Source organism: Manacus candei, unplaced genomic scaffold, assembly GCF_025592945.1.
Source record: "Manacus candei isolate 608988 ecotype Guabito, Panama unplaced genomic scaffold, ASM2559294v1 h1tg000037l, whole genome shotgun sequence".
In the NCBI taxonomy this organism is placed as follows: domain Eukaryota; kingdom Metazoa; phylum Chordata; class Aves; order Passeriformes; family Pipridae; genus Manacus; species Manacus candei.
Genome location: NW_026138085.1, coordinates 11,305,607 through 11,326,072, shown reverse-complemented (window position 1 = coordinate 11,326,072; position 20,466 = coordinate 11,305,607). Strand labels below are relative to the sequence as shown.

At 40.8% G+C, this 20,466-nt stretch overlaps 1 protein-coding gene across 9 annotated transcripts in view; it reads left to right on the top strand.

Moving 5' to 3' along the window:
- The window catches only part of SGCD (sarcoglycan delta), a 327,833-nt gene that overhangs the window by 267,456 nt on the left and 39,911 nt on the right, over positions 1-20,466 (top strand). For all 9 annotated transcript variants that reach the window (XM_051793456.1, XM_051793457.1, XM_051793450.1 and 6 more), the window contains 2 exons: positions 3,884-3,971; positions 6,217-6,336. In XM_051793456.1, coding sequence (XP_051649416.1) covers positions 3,884-3,971; positions 6,217-6,336 — 208 coding nt within the window. The remainder of the gene's footprint in view (positions 1-3,883; positions 3,972-6,216; positions 6,337-20,466) is intronic.

The window sequence follows — 20,466 nt, the reverse complement described above, 5'->3', positions numbered from 1 at the left end:
CTCTGACAGTCCACCTGTGTATAGAGCAGTGTTTGCTTTCTGTAATGTCAGTGAGAAGTAGAATTGAGCAGGAATATGGTGCTCTGAGTGACTTCTCCGTAGACTGCTCTTTGCCAACCCCGATTATGCTTTAATATTTTATTTTTCCCATTACTTTGTCAGCCTGCAGGAAATTCACCATTTCCATTATTTCCACAAGCTTCACTTGCACTTACTCTGTGAAGTCTTTGAATTCATAGGATCAAATCAAAGCTACTCCTTTTGACCATCCAAATTGCAAACACGCTGACTGTGAAGCATTATTTTTAAATTGCCTGTTAAAATTTAAAAGGATTTCCAAATATCTTTAATAATTCCCTATAACAGTCTAAGGACATCTGTTAAAGTACTGAATTTTCCTAAAGTCAGCACTGGTTGGGATTGCTTCAGCTGCAAATTAAGGTTGTCAGTCAAAATGCTTTTTTTCTGTTTCAGTCTTGGATCTGGGAGTTTTTAGCATCTCTTCCAAAGTGAGCCAAAGAAAGACAGCTAGTGAGCTGTTTAGGCTTGTGTTGCCATGTGTTTAACCTAGCAAACAGTGAGTTGATACCTTTTGTGAAGTCTTCCATGTTTTACTGGATACCTCACTGCTTAGTGAGGAACTAAGCTATATAGTTTTGACATATTTTCGCACTTTTCATATTCTTTATTCTGCAGCATGTGTCCAATGTTTTAATATATTGAGTAGCTGTGGCAAATGCTTTTGTGTGTCTATAAACATTTGCATTATTGTTAAGGCATTGGGTCTGGTAATGAGGGACTCAAGTAAGAAGCAAAATGATGTATTTGCTCTGTAGGATTTCCTGCAGAGATGAATAGTAGGTTCATGGTGGGCTGGAAGTAGGTAACCAGCCCGAAGAGTTCTTAAAAGATGTGCTTGTTTATTTCCTGCTGATATTCTAAGTCTGTCAAGGGTTATGACAGTTTATGAAAATATTGCTTCACTGCATAACTATTTTCATTGTGGTGGTGAAGCCATACTGATCTAGTTTTCCACTTGCTCATGTGCATTAGAATATTTCATTTTGTGTCATGATAAGATTAAAGTGTAAGAGAAGGGAAAGGTTTTGTCTTTTCAGTTTTGATTCCTAACTGGTTTTTAATGTTTTAATTATTCTTTTTCTGCGTGATTGAGAGAAGCTGCATTATCACCAAGCTTGCAACAGAGGAAACTTTTTTTTTAATGTTCAGTATTTAAAAGATGTCAGTGTTATTTCCTTTGTAAACAGAATATGATGGACAGAAAATCTGCAGAATTTTCAGCAAAAGGGAGTAATTTTTTCAATTCTTTTTCATTCCTTAATGGGAAAAGAATTATGGAAATGAGACCAGGCATTGCATTAAGTGCTTGAAATGTTCCTTCCCTGCAGACCAATAAAAACATAACTCTTCCATTAGGGAAATTTACTTTTTTCAAGGCTGCATGAATCTGAATTCTGAATCAGTGAATGAGATGACTATGCTGGGGTAAGCATTTCAAGGTCTGATGATGTATTTTAAGTCTTTTGTAGGTGGATACCAGCTCTTAACTTGTCTTGTAAGTCTTCTTTAGATCAGCTTTCTCTGTGACTCTCTTCCTGTTAACCACTTGACTTATCTTGTAATACTTCTGTAGTGCAATCTGCTCTTATGCAGAGCAGTAACAGTTTCAAAGCCATGGGGATTGAATGATTTTTCCTACCTGAATATGGACCAGAAGGTTTCCTGGCCTTTTCAAAACACTGTAGCTATTTGCATAACTCCGTAAACAAAAGTCAAACAGTGCAAGTCAAAAGTGAGACTTTCTGTGCTTCATATGGCATGTTTATAGTAGTTATAGTCTCACCTATGACTATGCATTATGCAGATTTTAGCTATCTACCTTTAAAACGGAAATGAATATGTAGCACTAAAGTGCTGTCACTAAGGGTGTTCAAATTAGGTTCCTGTGCAATGGATATTCAAGTGAAGCCATCCTTTTTTCTGTGCTGTTAACCATAAAATAATAAAAATCAGCATTAATTTCTAGGAATTGTAGAAGATCACAAATAAAAATTAAAGAAGAGGAAAATCATTACAAGTCATTAACAGTGATCCTTGCTTATAACTTATTAATCATAATTCAATTTCATATAGTATATTACTTAAGTTATCAAAAACATTGGAGAGGTGTAGAAGGATGATTTGTCCTCATTTAGTGTATGAGGACACAGAGACACCAAGAGCTTCTGAAACTTCTCCAAGGTCTGGAAATGATTAAGTGGAATTCTTTCCTTTTGTTATTTTTATTTAGTTGTAAATAGTCTGAATGTAGTCATAAGGGTCTAGTTATAACTGATCAAATAAATCCCATTTCCCCCTTTCTTACTGAAAGGCTGATCCCATGGGCACATGCTGCAAAAAAAGTTAAAGCAGCAAATGTAATTGTTGTGAATACGTGGGGCCAGTGTTACTTTAGTTTTTTGAGGTTTGTCTTCTGCAAACACCACTGGGAATCATATGTCTGTCACCAGAGTATTACTTGAAGCTCTAGTCCATCATAGGACTCCCATAAGTAATTTCTGTGCTCTTGTTATGTTTTATATGCAAACAACCTTCTGCCATGATCCCCCCAAAAATGGCATCTAAGAAAATATTAACTGTGTTTCTTAGAAATCCAGGAGGCAAGGAGAACATGTCTGACCTACACGATTCTCTGTCCCCATCCTGATTGTTCATTCCTAGTGGAAAGATTTTGAAATGCTGAAAAAAGACATTGGTCGAAGAAGCACACAGACGTAAAATTTTCAACTCCTTGCTGATTTTCTTGCTATTTTATCCCCTCTGCCTATCCTGTGGATTAGTCAGTTGATGAATTTGATCAGCTGCCTGCTTTAGACATTGCAAAGAGATACTGGCAGTGAATTTCCACCTTGCATGTTAGATTTTTGGCTGATTTAAGTTGGGGTCACTCTGTGCTAGTGCTGTAGGTGGCTAATAGCCCCTGAGAAACCAACTGTGCAGACTGGAGCTGCCTGAAGAAAACACGAGTTCCCCGGTGTCTTGGATGTGTTTGCACACAGAAGGAGCCAGATGGTTGTAGCTGTGGGTTTTCTTTGGCTTTGCTCTGCAGGAGAAATACCTGAGATGGATGTGGCCAGGTAGCTGTGTGGCTCCTGTGTGTTTACAGCTGCTCTGGCTCTTCTCTCAGAGGTGTATTGAAAGCATAAAAATGAAAAATTGGTAGAAATCTCTATGGTCAAGTGGGGAATGGGGAAGACTTCATGTCTTATGTTCTGTAGACCCAGTGGGATGGGTCTGATTCAAAGCTGGCATCCCACCTCAGTCTGATGGTGATTGATACCAGATGATTCATAAGTGCTTTGAGGTGAAAGGCACTCTCTACAAGTTCACCAGGTTTTCTCCTTCCCAGCTCTTGGGCATGGCCTGCTCACGTGGCCCTGTGGTAGACAGTCACCCACTGGAGTCATCAGAAGTAATATTGCAGGTTTGACTCTGAAATGCACTGCTGCACTCAGCCACCCTCCCAAAACAAAGCTTAGGTCGGGTCCCCATATCATCTGCACATTTTAAAATAGCAGATTGGTTGGGTTATATCAGCAATAAAGCCAACAATCCCTAAAACAAGGCTGGTCTCTGGGACACTGCCTGGGCCAAAGGTGTGGTTGTGCACTCTGCTTTTATCCTGGACAATAAGAATTACTGCAGGGTAGCCTGAAATACTGCAGGGTAGCCTGCACCCCAACCACACACCCAACCTTGGGGCCGTTACCCCAGTGCTGGGCAAAGCTCCAGGTGTCTCAAGCAGGCTGGTCCCAGGCAACCATTTCCATCTCACATCCTTGTTCTCGTGGTCTTGTTCCAGGGCAACCCACTGTACTTCCAGTCCGCCAGAAATGTGACAGTGAACATCCTCAATGAGAAGACAAAAGTCCTCACTCGCCTTGTAACAGGTAAGGAGGGGAAAAGGAAGGATTCCTGCTTGGAAAGATTAAGGAGGGATGAAAGTGGGTGTGTTGTGGGATGCTGTGCTGGCTTCAGACAGCGCTCAGGAGGGGAGCCCATGTGTCTTGTGAAGTACAAATGAAAACTTCGCTCTACTTTATGGAAACAAAACTGGAGACATGAAAGTTGTGCTGGAGAGGCAACTGGCTGGTGCTGTCTGATAACAAAGCAGACCATTGTTTTCATTTGAAAGCCAATGCAGAGACAGAAATGTTAGTTGTACGACTTCAGGGTCAAGAAGAACATATGCAGGCTGACATTTCTGTAACAAGCACAGGTTTTTCCTAAGACACTTACAACTTGCCTGAAATCTTGGCAACTCTGGAGATCATCTGTGGCTGAGTTGTGATGCTTTGTAATTTAGAGTCCTTCTGCTGATGAAGAATTCCCTTGTGCTCCCAAACATGAGTATCTTTGATAGAAGAATGGGTGTTTCATAAATCACCAGTGCACAGCAGCCTTTGAATGATTGCATGTGTAATTTGGGTTGAAAGAGACTAATGCATTATATATGGTAATATAATATATATATGATAAAGGATAGGTATATATTTGTTGAGATTTATCCATGGACTGGGAGAAGTATTGCTGAATGGCAGAACCAGTAATTCATAAACATGTTTCTACATCGAGGCAGGGTTGTTTGGTTTGCTTATATAACATCTTGGCCTCTAGTCACAGTATTAAATAATTAAATATGCAGCTTCAGTGAGCAATTATTTAGGCAGAATGCGTGAAAATTGCCTGAAGGAAGGAAATAAATTCAACCCCAAGCTCCCTGATTCTCACATTCAGAATGAACATGTTGAGTTTGTTGTTTCTCCATATATTTTCAAGAGGCTGTTTGGTTAACTTAAAGCACCTCCATGTCATGAGAGCTTGGGAGGACACACTCAGTGATATTTCCTGGTGTGCTGTTCTGGTTATTGATCTTTTTCTGCATTTGGCAGCAGGTTTGGTTTTGGAGTGAAGCAAAGATATCCCATGTAGCTCCTGCTTCAGTGATGAGCAGGGAGGTGGTTAATAAGCAAGACACAAATACAAACTTAAAGTAATGGATTTTCTCAAAAAGGCTGCAACAGTTCTTAAGTGTTTCCAGGGATCTCAGCATGGCCACACTTCTCTGCTGTCAGAACCATGTGCATGATTGTGTGTGCCCCGATGCCAACACAGATGGCCTGTGCAGGGAAACGCTGGGTAGAGATGGACTTTGAAGCTGCCTATAAGAAAATACTGGCTTTCAGGTCTTCTTTCTCTTGTCTTTTGAGAAATGAGACTAGTCATGAAAATGGCCAGAATTAATGCAAAGCCCAGTCGCCTGCCATGTGCAGGGTAATATTCCAGGGAGACTGTGGCTTGAACAGAGTTGGCTGGGCTTTTAGAAGGTGATTTGTCCGAAGTTTTAGCCTAGGTCAGTAACTGAGGGCTCTGCTCTTTGCAGCCTTTGAGCCACAAACCTGCACAGAATTGCTATTCAGGCAGCTGATGTTTATTAGACTCCACAACAAAATGTATTGCCAGAGGCTTTCCAGCACTGCAGGGCACAGCAGCCCGCAGGAAAAGCACCAGAATTGAAATAAGATCTACGAAGGAAAGTTTTACTTGTCTAAAAACTTTGTGCAACATGAGAGGCTGCCATTTTTCTTGGCCTGCACATGATTGAAGTATTCTGAAAGAAAACATTTGCTCCTGTGGTGGTGTTTGTCTTTTTTCTTTTTTTTTTTTTTTAATTGGGCTGTGCATGACACTGATAGAATTTTAAACCAGATATATTTAACAGGCAGAAAAACAGGAATCTTTTACACTGCAGTATCAGTCTAAGCAAAATGGACTCTGAAGCTTTTGATGCCTCTTACTACTGCACCAATACTCTCAAAGCAAGGCTGGGTATATTCGTTACTGTTTCACAGTACTGTCTTTTTGTAAAAATTTCCCAGCTGTATCGAGTTTAATGGTGATTTTATGGCATACATAAGCATTAAAAAAAACCCCCACAGATAGAAATAGTTGAGAGGTTCTTATTTGGGTAGAAAACTGCCCTTTTCTAATGAGATATAAAAGCACAGACCTCCTGTTTAGTGTCTCAGATGCAGGTTGTATCTGCAGAGCTATTAGGACAATCTCAGCAAATGGGTTTATGAAATGTATTATTTTTTTGTATTTTTCACTAAAAGGTTGTGATCCTCCTCTTAGGTCCCCAAGCAGTGGAAGCACACAGCCAAAAATTTGAGGTGAAAACCCTCTCTGGAAAATTGCTGTTTTCTGCAGATGACAACGAAGTGGTGGTTGGAGCAGAGAGATTGAGAGTTTTAGGTAAGAGTTTGTTCATTAAATCACAGTTTTAATATGCACCTCTTCAAATTTTAGTATAGTTTTGCCTGACTTTCCTTCATACTTATTGAAAGCTACTTTTGGAGATAAAACCTTGTGCTGTCTTTATTGCTTTGAATCTTCTCCAAGCAGATAATGGCCAGGAGTTTCTATCTGAGGGGTTTCTTAACTTTCACAATATGTTATTTCCCCTCCAGAAAAAAACTCCCCTGGAAGTGGTTTGTCTTGCACAGCAAAGTAGCTTTAAAACCAGTGTTGGAAACTGAACAACTTTATCTCTTGTGTCTGGGATGAAGGACAGTGAGGGATGGCTCTAAGGGTGTGTCCATGTCTGCAGTTACTGTGCACAGGGAAACCTCAGGGTTCATGTTTTCGGTTCCATCACTGTCACCAGCTCCTCCTTCATTCTGAAATGAACACCAAGAGGGAAACCTGCAGTGAAAAGGTCAAAATTAATTAGGATCCCACATTAGTTCTCTGAAGAGTTTGGTGGCCTTTCCATTAGCTGTCTTTCCTTAGCCCCCTGCAAGAGCACACTGTGCATCTCTGAGGTGTTGTGGAAGGGATAAATGTTCTGTGCACAGGAGAGAAGGCCAATGTTACCACTGCCACCACTTCCCCATCTGCCTTTCCAGACACACAGGGCAGCTTGAGCTCTCCTTTTGCCTGTGCAGGATCTGACTCCCCAGCTGTCCTGCTTGCCAGGCTTTACATAGGTATTTCCTAATGAAAACTGGGAATACACTTTGGGTTTGGGGCATGGGGGTTCTTTCTTGTTTGTATGGATTTTTTTCTTTAATTGGAGAAATGAAACAGTTGTGGTAATCGTAAATTTTAAAATTTATTTGATAATTATATGAAATTGCCTGTCTAGAACTTAAATTTTCGTGCTTTCCAGTTCAATCCATGCCCTTTGGTTTGTCTAAGATTTGCTCAGGAAGGTTTTCACATAGGACTAGACTGAGTATCTTAGTGTTGCTGGCAGTTAGTCACACAGCAGTACCACTGGTCTCTATAGATGCACCAATAACTGTTTTCTAGGGGCTTGATTTGGATGCATCTGTTCATTTCAAACTGTTCTTTATTTCTCTAGTAAGCTCCTAAAAACAGGCAGATCAATAAAGGAACTTAGAACTATATATATATAGTATTTTTAATTATTATTATTTCTACATATTACATAGTATATTATTAGTGTTCTGTGCATAATCTAAATGTGACTTTGCATCTAATCCTTAACATTTATGTTGCCTGATGTCCTGTTATTCTGGATGGTTCCTGTTTATAGACAGGCCAGTTGTAGCTCTTTGCAGGTCGCTGTTGTTACACACTGGACACGTTCACTCACCAGCTGTAAAAAGTTGGGTGAGTTTTACGGGATAAATGTTGAGCTTCACAAAATTAACAGTATCTTTTTTAGCTTAAAGCTTTGAAAAGGTCCATTCAAAATTCTTGCAATGTTACAGAGCTGGGGAACATTTGTCACAATCCATGTTCTACCACAAATCTCCCTTCACACTGCACCATTCAGAGCTAATTCATGGTGCAATTTTTGTGCAGGGTAGATAGAGTCAGTAAGGAACAGTTTTTAAGTGTTTTCTTGGAGACCTTTAAATAAGAGAGATTTACATCCTTGTTTTACGAAAAAAACCAACCAAACAACAAACAAACAAAAAGCCAAACAAAGAAAAAGAAAACCAAAGCAGAAACTTTTCCTTACAAGGTTCTTTTCAGATTACATACTTACAAAAATATTACTTTGTAGTTACTTTGTACTTTTGAGAAACCAGGAGTTAATTTTGATAGCTATTTTGAGTTTCTGCCTTGTTTTAGTCTCCAGAATAAACAGCATCAAAAATACTGCTGATCACTGTAGTGCACTTTCATTTTTATCTGCAACTGAGTGTTTCTCGAGGTTTCTTTGGCTTTTGCAAATCTGTCAGAAAAGAAAAGGTAGAATAACAACACTGGTGATGTTACATGGCAAGTATTCCGATGACCTTGAGCTGAAATGCTTTCAGAGTTCATACTTGGCTTTGTTTTTCTCCAGCTTTGCTTCCACAATCTAATTTTATCTCCAAAAGTGTTTGCCATGGCTGTTTGCCATGCTGGGAAGTGTTATACCATATGTTCATATTTCTTCCAGTGCTTTTGTCTGTGCTGGAGGCCAGTCTGACTTGTAGTACATGGACAAATTCCTTTGATCATTTTTCTGGTGTTTGGGATCTCAGGTGCTGTTGGTATGTGTCTGCTGGCACCCACCTACACCATGTAAATAATCTCAGCTTGTTCTCGTTGTTGCTGAACAAGTATTTGTTGTAGAGGGAAGTGCATGTCAGCAATCTGGCATGAAAGTCATCTCACACAGGTCAGAGCAGCAGTTCTTGTGGTTGGCTTTGAATCTTGCTAGTGACAGTAACTTTTTTCTTTGTATGGTCTTCAAAGTTTCTTCTGAAAGTTTGTGCTACAAACTAATGCTGAATCCTTGTCTGAGAAAAGAAATGGGTAGCTAGAGGATTTTTCAACACTAGCAAGGGATAAAAAAAGGGAGGAATACACAGAATTATGGATTAAAAACAAATGCAAGTAGTACATGTGCTGCCATTGATGGTGCTTCAAAAAATTGCTCAACATGGACAGTGCAGAATAACAAATGAAAGTGTTTTTTATTTGATTTGTGTTTGGTGGAGTTATTTCTGATTTATAAGCATTAAAGGACACAAAAGACAGTTGGTTGCCTCTGATTTTCATGCATGATGTAGGTTAGAGTACTTCAGTGATTTTATTTGATGTAGTGAATTCAGTCCAACCTGTCATCGTAGGGGAGACTGGAAGATAATGGGAACTTCTATCTGAGGAGAAGGGCAGCCCTTTGAGCCCTTTGGCCATGGTTTTGCAAGGCTTAGATTTTGAAGGCAAAATCTGCCACTTCTCTGCCCACTACACGGCCCCACAGTGCCTTGGTCAGCAGTGCACTTCTGCAGACACCACGGAGACAAAACCAATGCCTCACAGGATGGCCCTGTGGGCTCACAACCTCAGACATTCTGCACAGGGCAGATAAATGAGCTGCTGCTAATTGAATTTGTATGTACATCGTTCAGCAGTTCTCCTTCCCCCTCCTCCCTCCCTCCAGAAACGAAACGTGTTCAGATCGCCTGAAAAATGGTGTGTAAGAAATACTCTTTAGTTAAAAGAGTATTAAAAAATAACTTTGATATATATTAATTACAATTTCATTTAATAGCTTATTGAACGTTATAGCATTTATAAATAAAAGACAATCATAAAGCATTATTCTGACTGTTAATTAGCTCTATTTATTCTCCAGATTAGTTTTTAAATATGCCCTCTAGATGCCACTTGATACTAATTAACAGAGTTACATTATTATCTCTATAGAAAGCCATTTTTAATTAAATCTAAAGCAATTTAAATTAGCATGAGTTTTTACAGAAATTAAGCTCTGGTCAGATGCTTAATTTAGCCTTATAAGACAACATCTGATGACATGCCAGTGTCAGTTCTCCCAAGGGCCTTGACATCTTTTTTGGAGATTATTTTTTGAAGTTTGTTTTCAGGGAAACTTGCCAGTATACTCTGGTGTTTAATATTTATGATGAATTTAACCAATATTTTTAAAGACTAAATATTGATGGGAATACACATGCGTTGCAGTGAGCTGAGATAAAAGCACAAAAGATGTGTCCCTGCAGCTTACAGGCTGTGGAAGTCCCTGGGTTTTAATGTGGAGGAAGGTTTGTGTGGGAAGTTGGATTGCATGGGCTGGATGGTGTCCCATTACAAATCAACCACGCTTTTTAACCACTATTAAGATTACCCTTTTGCTTTGCAATAAGGATAGGATTAATCACAAACCCACAAAGTCCCTTCTCTGTAATAGAACAATAGAGGGATTGCTCCCACTCTGGGTCCCTAGAAAATGTGCCTCTCACTTAGACATTTAGATTAGCACAGCAGAAGCTTTTCTGCTAATGGAGCCTAATGATAAAAATTTGGCTAAAGCATTTCCCCGTGGCAAACCCTAACTAAAATAGCTGTATTTAGAGTGGGGTAGGATGCCTTTCATCTCCCAGAATAAAGACTACCCGAGCAGTGTGACCCACCTGCCAGGCATGGCAGCCCTCCCCAGCACCATGGCTGATTAAAATATACCTTTGATCTCACCAACCCTTCCATGCCCTGCCTTCAAATAATTAGCCAGTAGCTCTGTTTCTACCTTGTAGCCTTTTTCCACTGTAGCCTATTCCCTCTGGGCAGTGAACCGTGTGGAGCATGTCAATGCTGACCACAAGTTAGACTTTCTGGAATGTTAGATTGGGAACATTTTTTTTCTTCTAGTTTCTCTCCAGCTGCCTGGGAACGCACCTGGAAAGAGGAGTCAGCTGTTGAAATGTTATTGCAAATTTATGAATAAGTTTGGAGTAATTAAATTCAAGGCACATTTCCAGCATTTTATTTATGAGCTGTATACTAAGGACTTTAGAGGGTTTAGTAGGGGAACACCAATGATAAAAGCAACGTAGCCCAAGCTTATAATCAATGAGATTGCTGCATGTAGACATGGCAAGGGGGAGTGGCTTTAAACTGAAAGAGAGTAGATTTAGGTTAGATATTAGGAAGAAATTCTTCCCTGTGAGTGTGATGAGGCCCTGGCACAGGTTGCCCAGAGAAGCTGTGTCTGCCCCATCCCTGGAAGTGTTCAAGGCCAGGCCAAATGGGGCTCTGAGCAACCTGATCTGGTGGAAGATGTCCCTACCCGTGGAGGGGGGGTGGAACAAGATGATCTTTAAGGTCCCTTCCAACCCAAATCTTCCTATGATTCTGTGACTGTCCTGTAGAGAGCTCTTTTAAATGGGAGGGTTGTGGCTGGAGTTTTCTGTTGTTGGAGGCAGAGGGGGTAACCTGCTCTGCACTTGCAGAAAGCAAAGTGTTGGAGCTCCTTACCCATGGAAGGGTTAAAAAAGCATTTGCAGTGTCCTTCACTTTGGACAAGAGGAGAACATTTTTTTTGTGAATGTGCTGAACTAATACTACTGTCTCTAACTCTGAACTAATACTACTGCCCAGCTGTTTCTAAAGTTTCACATATACAAACATTTTCAGCAAGCCTTGTATTAGCTTGATCTGGGAGAAGCCCTGTGGCTGCAGTGCCAGCCTGGTTAAAGGGCTGTGCTCACATTTCCTCCATATTACACTTTTAGTGGCTTCTTGACATGTCCTTTCCAGCTTATACTTGCTGCAATAGTTACAGAAGAGTAACTTTAATGATGGCAAGAGTAGTTATATTTCATTAAAATAATCCACCAAAGCTGTTTGACTGGTATCAATCATTTCAGAGGGTAGTGTAAGCTAGAAATTTAACGGTTGCCAGGAATTACCACACGTTTTTACAGTATGCACCCTTCTTCAGAAGCCATTATTTATGAGTCAGGACATACACTGTTGCCCTTTACAGCAGCCATTACAATTTCAAAATGGCATTTTGCTGTTGTGTTTGTGGCAGAGGGAACAACTTTGGTAGCCAGGTGTTGAAATCAGGCCTGACCCAGAGAGGAAACTGAGCTTTCTGGTCTCACCAGTGAGTCTGCAGCAACTTTACGCCTGAGGATAAATGCCAAGCTTGAATCTTTGTAGTGTGGGTTTTGTGTGCTTTCCTGAGAAACATGTCCTTACTACAGGTCTGTGAGTAGCTTTTTCGAAGGACAAATGATGCTACAATACCTATTGCTAAGGAATGTGAGACATTTTCCTACTGTGATCCTTTTCCTTTACAAAGGCAGCAGAGGGGAAGGTGCCTCTAGCCCAGAGCTGGCTTGGTGCTGCTGAAGTGTGGATGGGGTACCTCACTGGGATACCTTGCTCTGCTTCTGGAAGCAAACACTGTTCCATGAGCAGGGGGCCACTGGCCTCTCCCAGTTCACCCGGTTGCAAATGAGCTCCTGCTTGCTTAGTCTGCTTCAAAGGTATCAGTTGCTTCAGAGCTCCCTTCTGTGCTCTCAGCCAGAGAAAAGAGCGTGCCACAGCCGGCTGCTCGCCAGGCTTGGACAGGCATTTGACCTTTAGCTGAAGATGTATGAACTTCTCTAGGAAGCAGCTACGAATATTCAGCACGCAGTGCCCGTAGGTAATTAGGCAGTAACAGCAACGCAGTCCTGGAGCAATTGCCAAGCTGTCCTGTAGTCACTGGTCCTGTGCAAAAGGGACAGGGAACAAAATGAGGAAAGTAGGGAAATGTGCTGACAAATGAAGATACCAGGTTTTAGCACTGTCACTAACAAGACTGGAAACAGCCTCCACTGTCTGTAGCGTTCAGTCAAGGCAGCAGAGTTCTGTCACATTTCTTTGCACTCCTTGCAGAGCTGTGATGATGGAAAAAAATTATGTTTAGCAAAACTAAGGAATTGGGGGAGGGGGGGGCAAAAACATATGTTTCACATCAGTGGTTAAAGCCGCAAGAAAATTCTTTTTTTGCTCTCAGTTAGTAATCATGCCATTGCTGCATCCACGTAGAAGTCAAGTGCCACAAAGTGATTTAACCTATAATCAGCAGTGACAAATAACTAAAAAGCTATATAGAAAAAAAACCCCTGATTTGGTTGTATTGGGTGGGTTTGGGTTTTTTTTTCCCAGAGGTTGAGATGGGTTTTTTGGATGTTTTCTTCCAAATAAAGTTTTCCTCATATTCTGCAAGGGAAGAAATTAAAATTACCAATTCTTGAATTAATATTTCTGATGGCTCTACTGCCTTGAGGAAAATAGCTGTAGACACTGTTGTACATTCCTTTCAGTGGCAAGTCCAACAAAGTTCTTCTTGTTCAAAATCCAGTCACCCAGATTGCAAACTTGTCTTTTCTTGGTGAGAACAATTTGTGTCGGGAGGGAGATGTACTGAGGAGTTTTCCTGGTGTTTGCTTTTACTTCAAAGTACATTCCAGGCAAAAAGGACAGCATTTATGTAAAGTGTATAGGCTTTGAGTCCAGGCTGAAATGTGTGTTCATATTGCGTTACCTTAATCCTGTTTAAGGAAAAAGAAGAATCATCCACCATCAGATTAATATTGATTAAATGTCACAAGGATTATGAAAGAAACATACTGTACACTTACCAAACACTGAAATCAAGTTTAAAAGTGTGGCAGATTTATATTTTATTTCCTAAGTGTCTTCCCCAGCTGATCTGTTTGAAGCTCACATAATATTCTCCTTGATAAATTTCCACTGTGTATTCCTACTTCAGGTGCTCTCCTGAGTTTCTTTGCAACTTTGTACAAGAATGCCAAGAACAGCTTCAAAGGAATTCAGTGATGACATTGCTATTGTTGAGCTGCAGAAAAAGTGTTGAAGGACCCCAAAAACTAGTCAAGAAGGAAATATCTAGAGGTCAGCATAAGTTGTAGAACCTTTCTTCATGTATCTTTTCTCAGTTTGGATGTGAGCCTGCCTGTTCTTTTCTGTTATTCTCTTTATATTTCTCAGACATTCAACCTCTGAGGCAAGGCTGCTGAAGATGGTATCTCTACAGGCACATACATCACTAATGACCCACATGCTCACCTTAGAGCTTGCATCCCATCTTACTGTTTGCAACTTTTCTAGCCTAAAACCAGGCTCCATTGATTTCTTGGGACTATGAGTCAGAGAACTGTTTCTCCTCCACCCAGCAGAGCTGGTGGGACTGGAGTCACAAGGATTTCCCATCTGACCTAACTCAGCCACAACCCAGTTGAGCCGACGGGCTGAGTCACTCCCCATGTGCACACAGTGCCAAGACCAACATCCAAAAGATTTAAAATAATTTATATTGCATTTTTATTACAAACACTTTGTTGATGGTTTCATTATTACCATTATTATTCATGATTTCTTGATTGCCCGTAAAAGAACAACTCCCCGACACTTAGACAACAAAGGCAAACAGACAGACCTTTGCAATGAACTGTTTTTATAGAATCTTAGAAAGAAACATGAATGAAAGTTTATGGCTTTTGTTCAGTGCACTGGCTTAACCTAACCAGGCTATTACTGTTGGGCCCTGAGATGGAGCTCTTATTGATTTCGGATTTGATGGGTTTCAAGGGGAGAAACAGCAATTACTATGTTCACCCATTTAAAAACATAAATTAAGGATGAATAAGGCTTTTAAAGTGAGGAATTAAAAGAGGCAGCCACAAATAATTTCTACCTGTATTGAATTGGATTGGATTTACTTCCTGGGCATCTGTTTGCACACAGCCTTCTGAGCGTGTTACATATTATCCTGATGAGACCTACAGAGGAGAGAACCTCATCAGATGGGTGTTTTCATGAACAAATTTCTGAATGTGTCCTGATCAATAATAGTGGGAATAGAGGTAGTTTATGGAGATCACCAGCGCACTATTCAATGCCTCTTGACTTGAGCTGGAAAAAAAATCACAGCAAATCCTTCTCCTCCCCCCTCATTTGCACAGTACTACATAAGATACACCTACTTTATCTCCAAGTTTGTCACAGGGCTCTGAGTCTTCAATTCCATTAGAAAGCAGTGATATACAACACTAAAGGTGTAGTGTGGGTCTGGAATTATCACTAAAATAATACACAGAGTTGGAAAGAAATGTGTTGTCTGGAAAGAAAAAGGAAAGTGGGGAATAGCCAACAAGGTGCATCTGCACCTGAGCGGAAACCTGATTTCTCTTCACATTCTGTTCACCCCCAAGTGCTGTTCAGCTGATTGCCACCTACCCTTGACAGCAGGAGCATCAATCATTAGTCTAAAAATACTTCTCATCACATTGCATTTGAGCTCTTCTTCTCCCTCTTCCAGCTGATAGCAGGGGAAGCCTAAAGCAAGTTTTGTGCAGAGGAAGTGGTGTGTAAACAGTGTCCTGCCATGATGTCTGGAGCTCAGTTCTGGCCAGAGGGAGCAGGGATGGCCCTTGCCTTTGCACCAGGGAAGGTGCCAGGACAGTGCCATGCAGCACACAGGGAAAGCAAGAGGCATTTTGAAAAGCTGAAATATTGATACCCACATTCCTCTGGTTGGATCTGCTACTAGTTAAGATGCACATTCCAGCTGATATTTATTCCCTTCTTGTGGCATTTGTAGCTCCTCCATTCCCTATGGATTTGCTGGCATCTAGCCAGCATTGAGTTCACACTATCACCTTTACCTTGGTGGAGTGTAAGCAATTTCTCAGTCTTTTCTCATAAAGCTCAACCAACTCTACATTTCGACAAGAATGGCTGGTGCTTCCAAAGGCACTCTGTGACAGGAGGCTGGCAGACCAATATGCACGTACAGAACATAATGCTTGTGCTTTGTTTCAATGCAAAACTGGGATAAAAAAACCACATTGTTTTATGCCACATCTTGGGTTCATGTTATAGAACAAGATGATTGCCAAAAGCCCAGCCCACTGGCTCTTTTTGTTGGCTCTTCCATGTTGGGAGCAGCGAGAGCAGACTGCTGTGCCACACAGAAGCTCTGCAGAAGAAAGGATGGTGTCTTCCTGTGCAAGAGCTGGAGCTGTTCATTAGATGCAACAGACCAGTGGCACTGGAGGCTCCTGTGGTGGGAACAGAATGGGAAGAGGGAAGATCGAGAAGCTGGATGTTGCTCCAACAGATCACTTGCAGTGATCCCAACCACAACCAGGCTTGTCTCCTGGATGTGGCAGAAGAGCTCTAGGAAACGACTAGAGCCAGAGAAAATACAAACAGACTTGTTCTCACAGCGTTTCTTCTCAATCTCAAATGACAGAAGAGAAAGAAACAAAAAAGAAATCTCCAAACCCTGAAATTGAACTGTAAATGTTCTCTTGCCGTGGGACTCTTGATTTCTGTTCTTGAATGAAGTGAACACATGCTGGGGTCTCTGCCATTTGTGCCCCCACACCTTATGCCCTAGAAAGGGGAAAAAAAGCCCAAAAGCCAAACATTCATTGCGTGAATCTTTATGGTGATTCAAAATACTTTAGGTAGATCCTGTCATATGCTTTGTAAGTTCCTGACTGATTGTGTGGAATTAAGTTATTGGGCAGAGAACCAGCTAATGGAAACACATTGATGAAATGATTTTTGAGGGACATTAAATGGAACTTAAAATAAAGCTGAAATGGCTTTATGGATTTTTCAGTCAAACTGTTTATGAACATTTATCGATGGTAAATTACACAGTGTCAGAAGAGGGAATCAGTAGGTATGGCTTTAATAGAAGTCCCTCTGATATAACACTGTAAGAAAGAATAATTTATTGCCTAGGGATGTCCAGTACAGTATGTTTATATACTAATGATAGTATTGTTTTCTTCTGTCTTCCTCTGTTTGCAGATAAGTTACCCTTAGCAACAGCAGAGAGTCTCATTTGATGAGAAAATATTTTCAGTATTTGCAAAGAAATAGAATTTTTCTGTTAGGCATTTTTCATGGTAAATAGAAAATAGTTTAATAACAGATAATTTAGGAAGCAGAAGCTGTGTTGTACAATAATAAATGCAATTTACATTTGCTTTAGACTCAGTAAAAGTGAAAGGAGGAGGTAGTACTTTGATTGAAAAGGGAGATTGTAGCAGCCGATTCTTGAACTGTTGGAGCTGTGCTTTAATACTGCTCGCCAAAACCTCGGGTAGAGGACAGTGAAAACAAAACTAGAGGAGTGCAAGGCTAGAAGGCAATTGCTGGTCCTGCAAATATTGTCCCTTAGTTTTGAGACACCACGTCTTACAGTCAGGAATTTGTCAAATCTGTTAGCTTGTCTGTCCCATCTAACTGAAAAGCTGCTCCCATTTTGCTCCTCTTTTGGCTATAAAACACTTTTCTTCCAAAATATATTTGGGACCAGTTTATTGCCACTTGCTCTCATATCTACATTGGCCTAGAGCCAGTAGCTCTTTTTCCTTCATGTTATTTATCCTCCTAATGTATTAATACACAGCATGAGTATCCTTCCCTAGCCGTCATGCTGCTAAGCTGCAAAGAAAAGTCCTTCCAGGCTTCTTTTGTAGGATAGACTTTTCCTGTTAGTGCAGTCATAACAGTATTTCCTCCCTGTACACTCTCCTCCCTGGGAATGAGCTGGAAGACCACAAGGACCCCCAGTTCAAGGATTCACTGATGATTCTTAAAATAATGTGCTTTTCTTTTCCTGTTCGCATTAGACTTTCCTCACGCCTTTCAATTTAATGTCATGTTTGCCATCCCTTTGGCTCTGTCCCACTGCCATGAATCATGAGTAGCATTCAGCTTTTATCCAGGGATATTCCCATCCTGGAAGCATGTAGAAGAAATTTTTACTACTTCTAAGCACATAACCTTGGACTTCTTATTTTCAGTCATTTGTTTCTCCATGACATTCCAGTTCTCCTCAGCAGAGACAGAATAGCCCAATTCAGTGTCAACAGCACATTTCCCTCAAACTTTCCTTCTTTTTTTGCCAAAGCCTTTAGTAACAGTTGGACTCAATGATCTTAAATGTCTTTTCCAACATAAATGACTCTATGATTCTACAACCACTAAACGAGGTCACTTCCTCCAGCCTTCACTTTCAACTCCATCCAGCACTGATGTTATCCCAGCCTGGCTGGGGACTTCCACAGTGACCAAAAGCCAGACTTTGACACAAATGTCCAGTGGAATTGAATTAGTCCAAGGCAGTTGTTTCCCTCGGGAGCTGCCAATCCCCTAGGCAGAGACCAAGACTCTCCAGCACAGAAGAGAGGGGGGGCTGATGGGAGGGAGCACATTTGAAGTCTATAATATAAATTTCCAGTAGCACAAAAAGAAGAGGATGGTTCTTTACTGAAATCATCAGGTAGCAGGTTGAAACCAAAGGAAGAACTTCTCTAGAATATTTAATTCATCTATCAGCCCCCTGCTAAAGAATGGGGATGCTTAAAATGAGAATTAGGGGAGGTGAGGAGAGTTTATCAGTGTCTCTGCAGTGGATGGATGACACAGCCAATTCAAGGAGTCCCTCAGCTGCTGACAGGCAGAGTCAGGGGAGGGATGTCTCAGTCCTAGTCCCTCAGCATCCCCTCATGGCTGATGTCCTATTCCTTGACAGGGACAGGTGGCCCTTTGGGAGAGTCTGTGTTCTTAAAGGAGAATAATAAGAAATTATATTGTCAGGGCAGGAAGCCTTATCAAGGCAGGTTCACTTCTGATTCTGATCAAAGCAGAGAAACAGAAGGGTTTGGAAATCTCATTCCTTTTCCCAGCACATAAGGGACTCATTCATGGATCTAGGAATAAAGGAGGCAAGGAAAGGGGGTTTAAGAACTGTGTAGGGAAAGGAAAACAAGGAAATGGGGGAAAGGAATAGCCAGCTCTTTTATTTTCAACCTTGCTGAAATGACTGCATTGAAGTTTCACTAACCTTGTTTCCAATGTTGCTTCCTACATTTAAACTAAAATGAAAGCCTGGAAAACCCCAAGTTTAGAAACAAGCTAAAGGTTCTCCTTATTTGGCAGGCATTTCTGGTTATATGCAGTTCGTTATTTTGGGCTTTGCATGACTTAAGTAGCTGACTTAAGGTGTGTAAAAATGAATTAAAATTCCCATGATAAAGTCACCATATGGGTGGAAAGGGCACAAGAATATCTATGTGCATCTCTCCAGCTGCACCTCCTCCTTCCTTCCCCCAAAAATCACTGGTTTGTTATGCAGAAATGTGCAGGTTCCATCTTTTGCTACGTTTCAGTGCAAAGCCAAGAGCCAAGGCGATCGAGTGGATAAGCAGAGACTTAAATCATTTGGAAACTGTTGAGAGAGGACAGATCTGATAGTAATAACCTTCGTGGCTGGCAAGTTACAGCTGTTTGTGACAACTTGTAACGATGAAGGTTTATAGTAAAGTTAAGAGCTAAATATCTCTATTGTGCCACAGGATCAACTTCAAACTCCAAGTATAAAGATTCCAACTTTTATCATCTTTGAGTTTACTTTGTTTTTCTCTAGCTTGACAAGAGTTGGAGTTCTTTAATAAATGTTAGAGCGCTTGTTTTCATTCTGTTTTTTTTTTCTTTAACCCAGTGGGACAGCTTATTTAATTTATTTCAGTGCAAAGAAAGTGTAGTCTTATTGAAGCCATAGGTGTTCCTCACTTATAGCAGAAGTTACAGCAGGATGTTTTCTTAACATGTTTTGCATAGTCTCAGAACATTTGTTATTCTATAGTGGTGACTTCCAGGCTGCTCATAGGTAACCATTGTAATAGCACATGTTACAAGATATCTCAAATTGTATTTGTACAAGTTCTCATCAGGATCTGTAGTTTGCATAAATAGCTTTATCAAGAAAAAAAAAGAATTAAAGAAATAAAGAAATGCCACTGGTTCTGTCTGCATGTAACACTGAGATCGCTGTGATGACTGTAGATAATGAGTGACTAATTGTTCACAATGAATCTGAAGACAAGACCACAGGTTTTAATTTAAGAAGACAGGTCATACTTGCTCACTGGGCTGACAGCTATATATTGGAGAACATGAACATTAATTTCTAGTGCACTCTGTGTGTAAAGCAGTTAGTACCATTCTTAGCTGTGTTTTAGCTGGAAGTTTCAGTGGGAGCGGGAACGTGATGTTCAGCAGCACAGAGTGCTGGTGACAGCACTTGGGGACTCCTGTGTTCCAACAGAGCATTTTAAAAGTGGAACAGCTTCAGAAAAGAGCAATGAGAATTCCAGAGAATTTGCTTCACAGTAATTGATTCAGAAAGCCCAAACTTTTCAGAGAACCAGAGCAGGTTGGGGTGGTTGGGTCACTGGCAGTATCTGGCTACAGAGGGTGGAGATTCTGCTCGTGTGGGGTCGATTGGCTGGTGCACACGAGAAGACTTAGTGGTTGAAAGATGAAGTGAGACCAATTCAGATTAGATGCACATTTTAAATGAGAACAGTTAGTGGAAAGGCTTAGGAGAAGATGGCAGGGGCTGCCTTTGTCTTGAGGCAATGATATGAGGAGAGAACATCTTTCTAGAGAAGACAGCATGGCTTGATCACAAAATACGGACCCAGTTTAGGGATGACTGGGTGAAATGGCCCAACTGGGCTGTGCAGGTGGCCATGCAGAGGATTGCAGTGGCCTGAAACTTAGGCAAACTGTTCA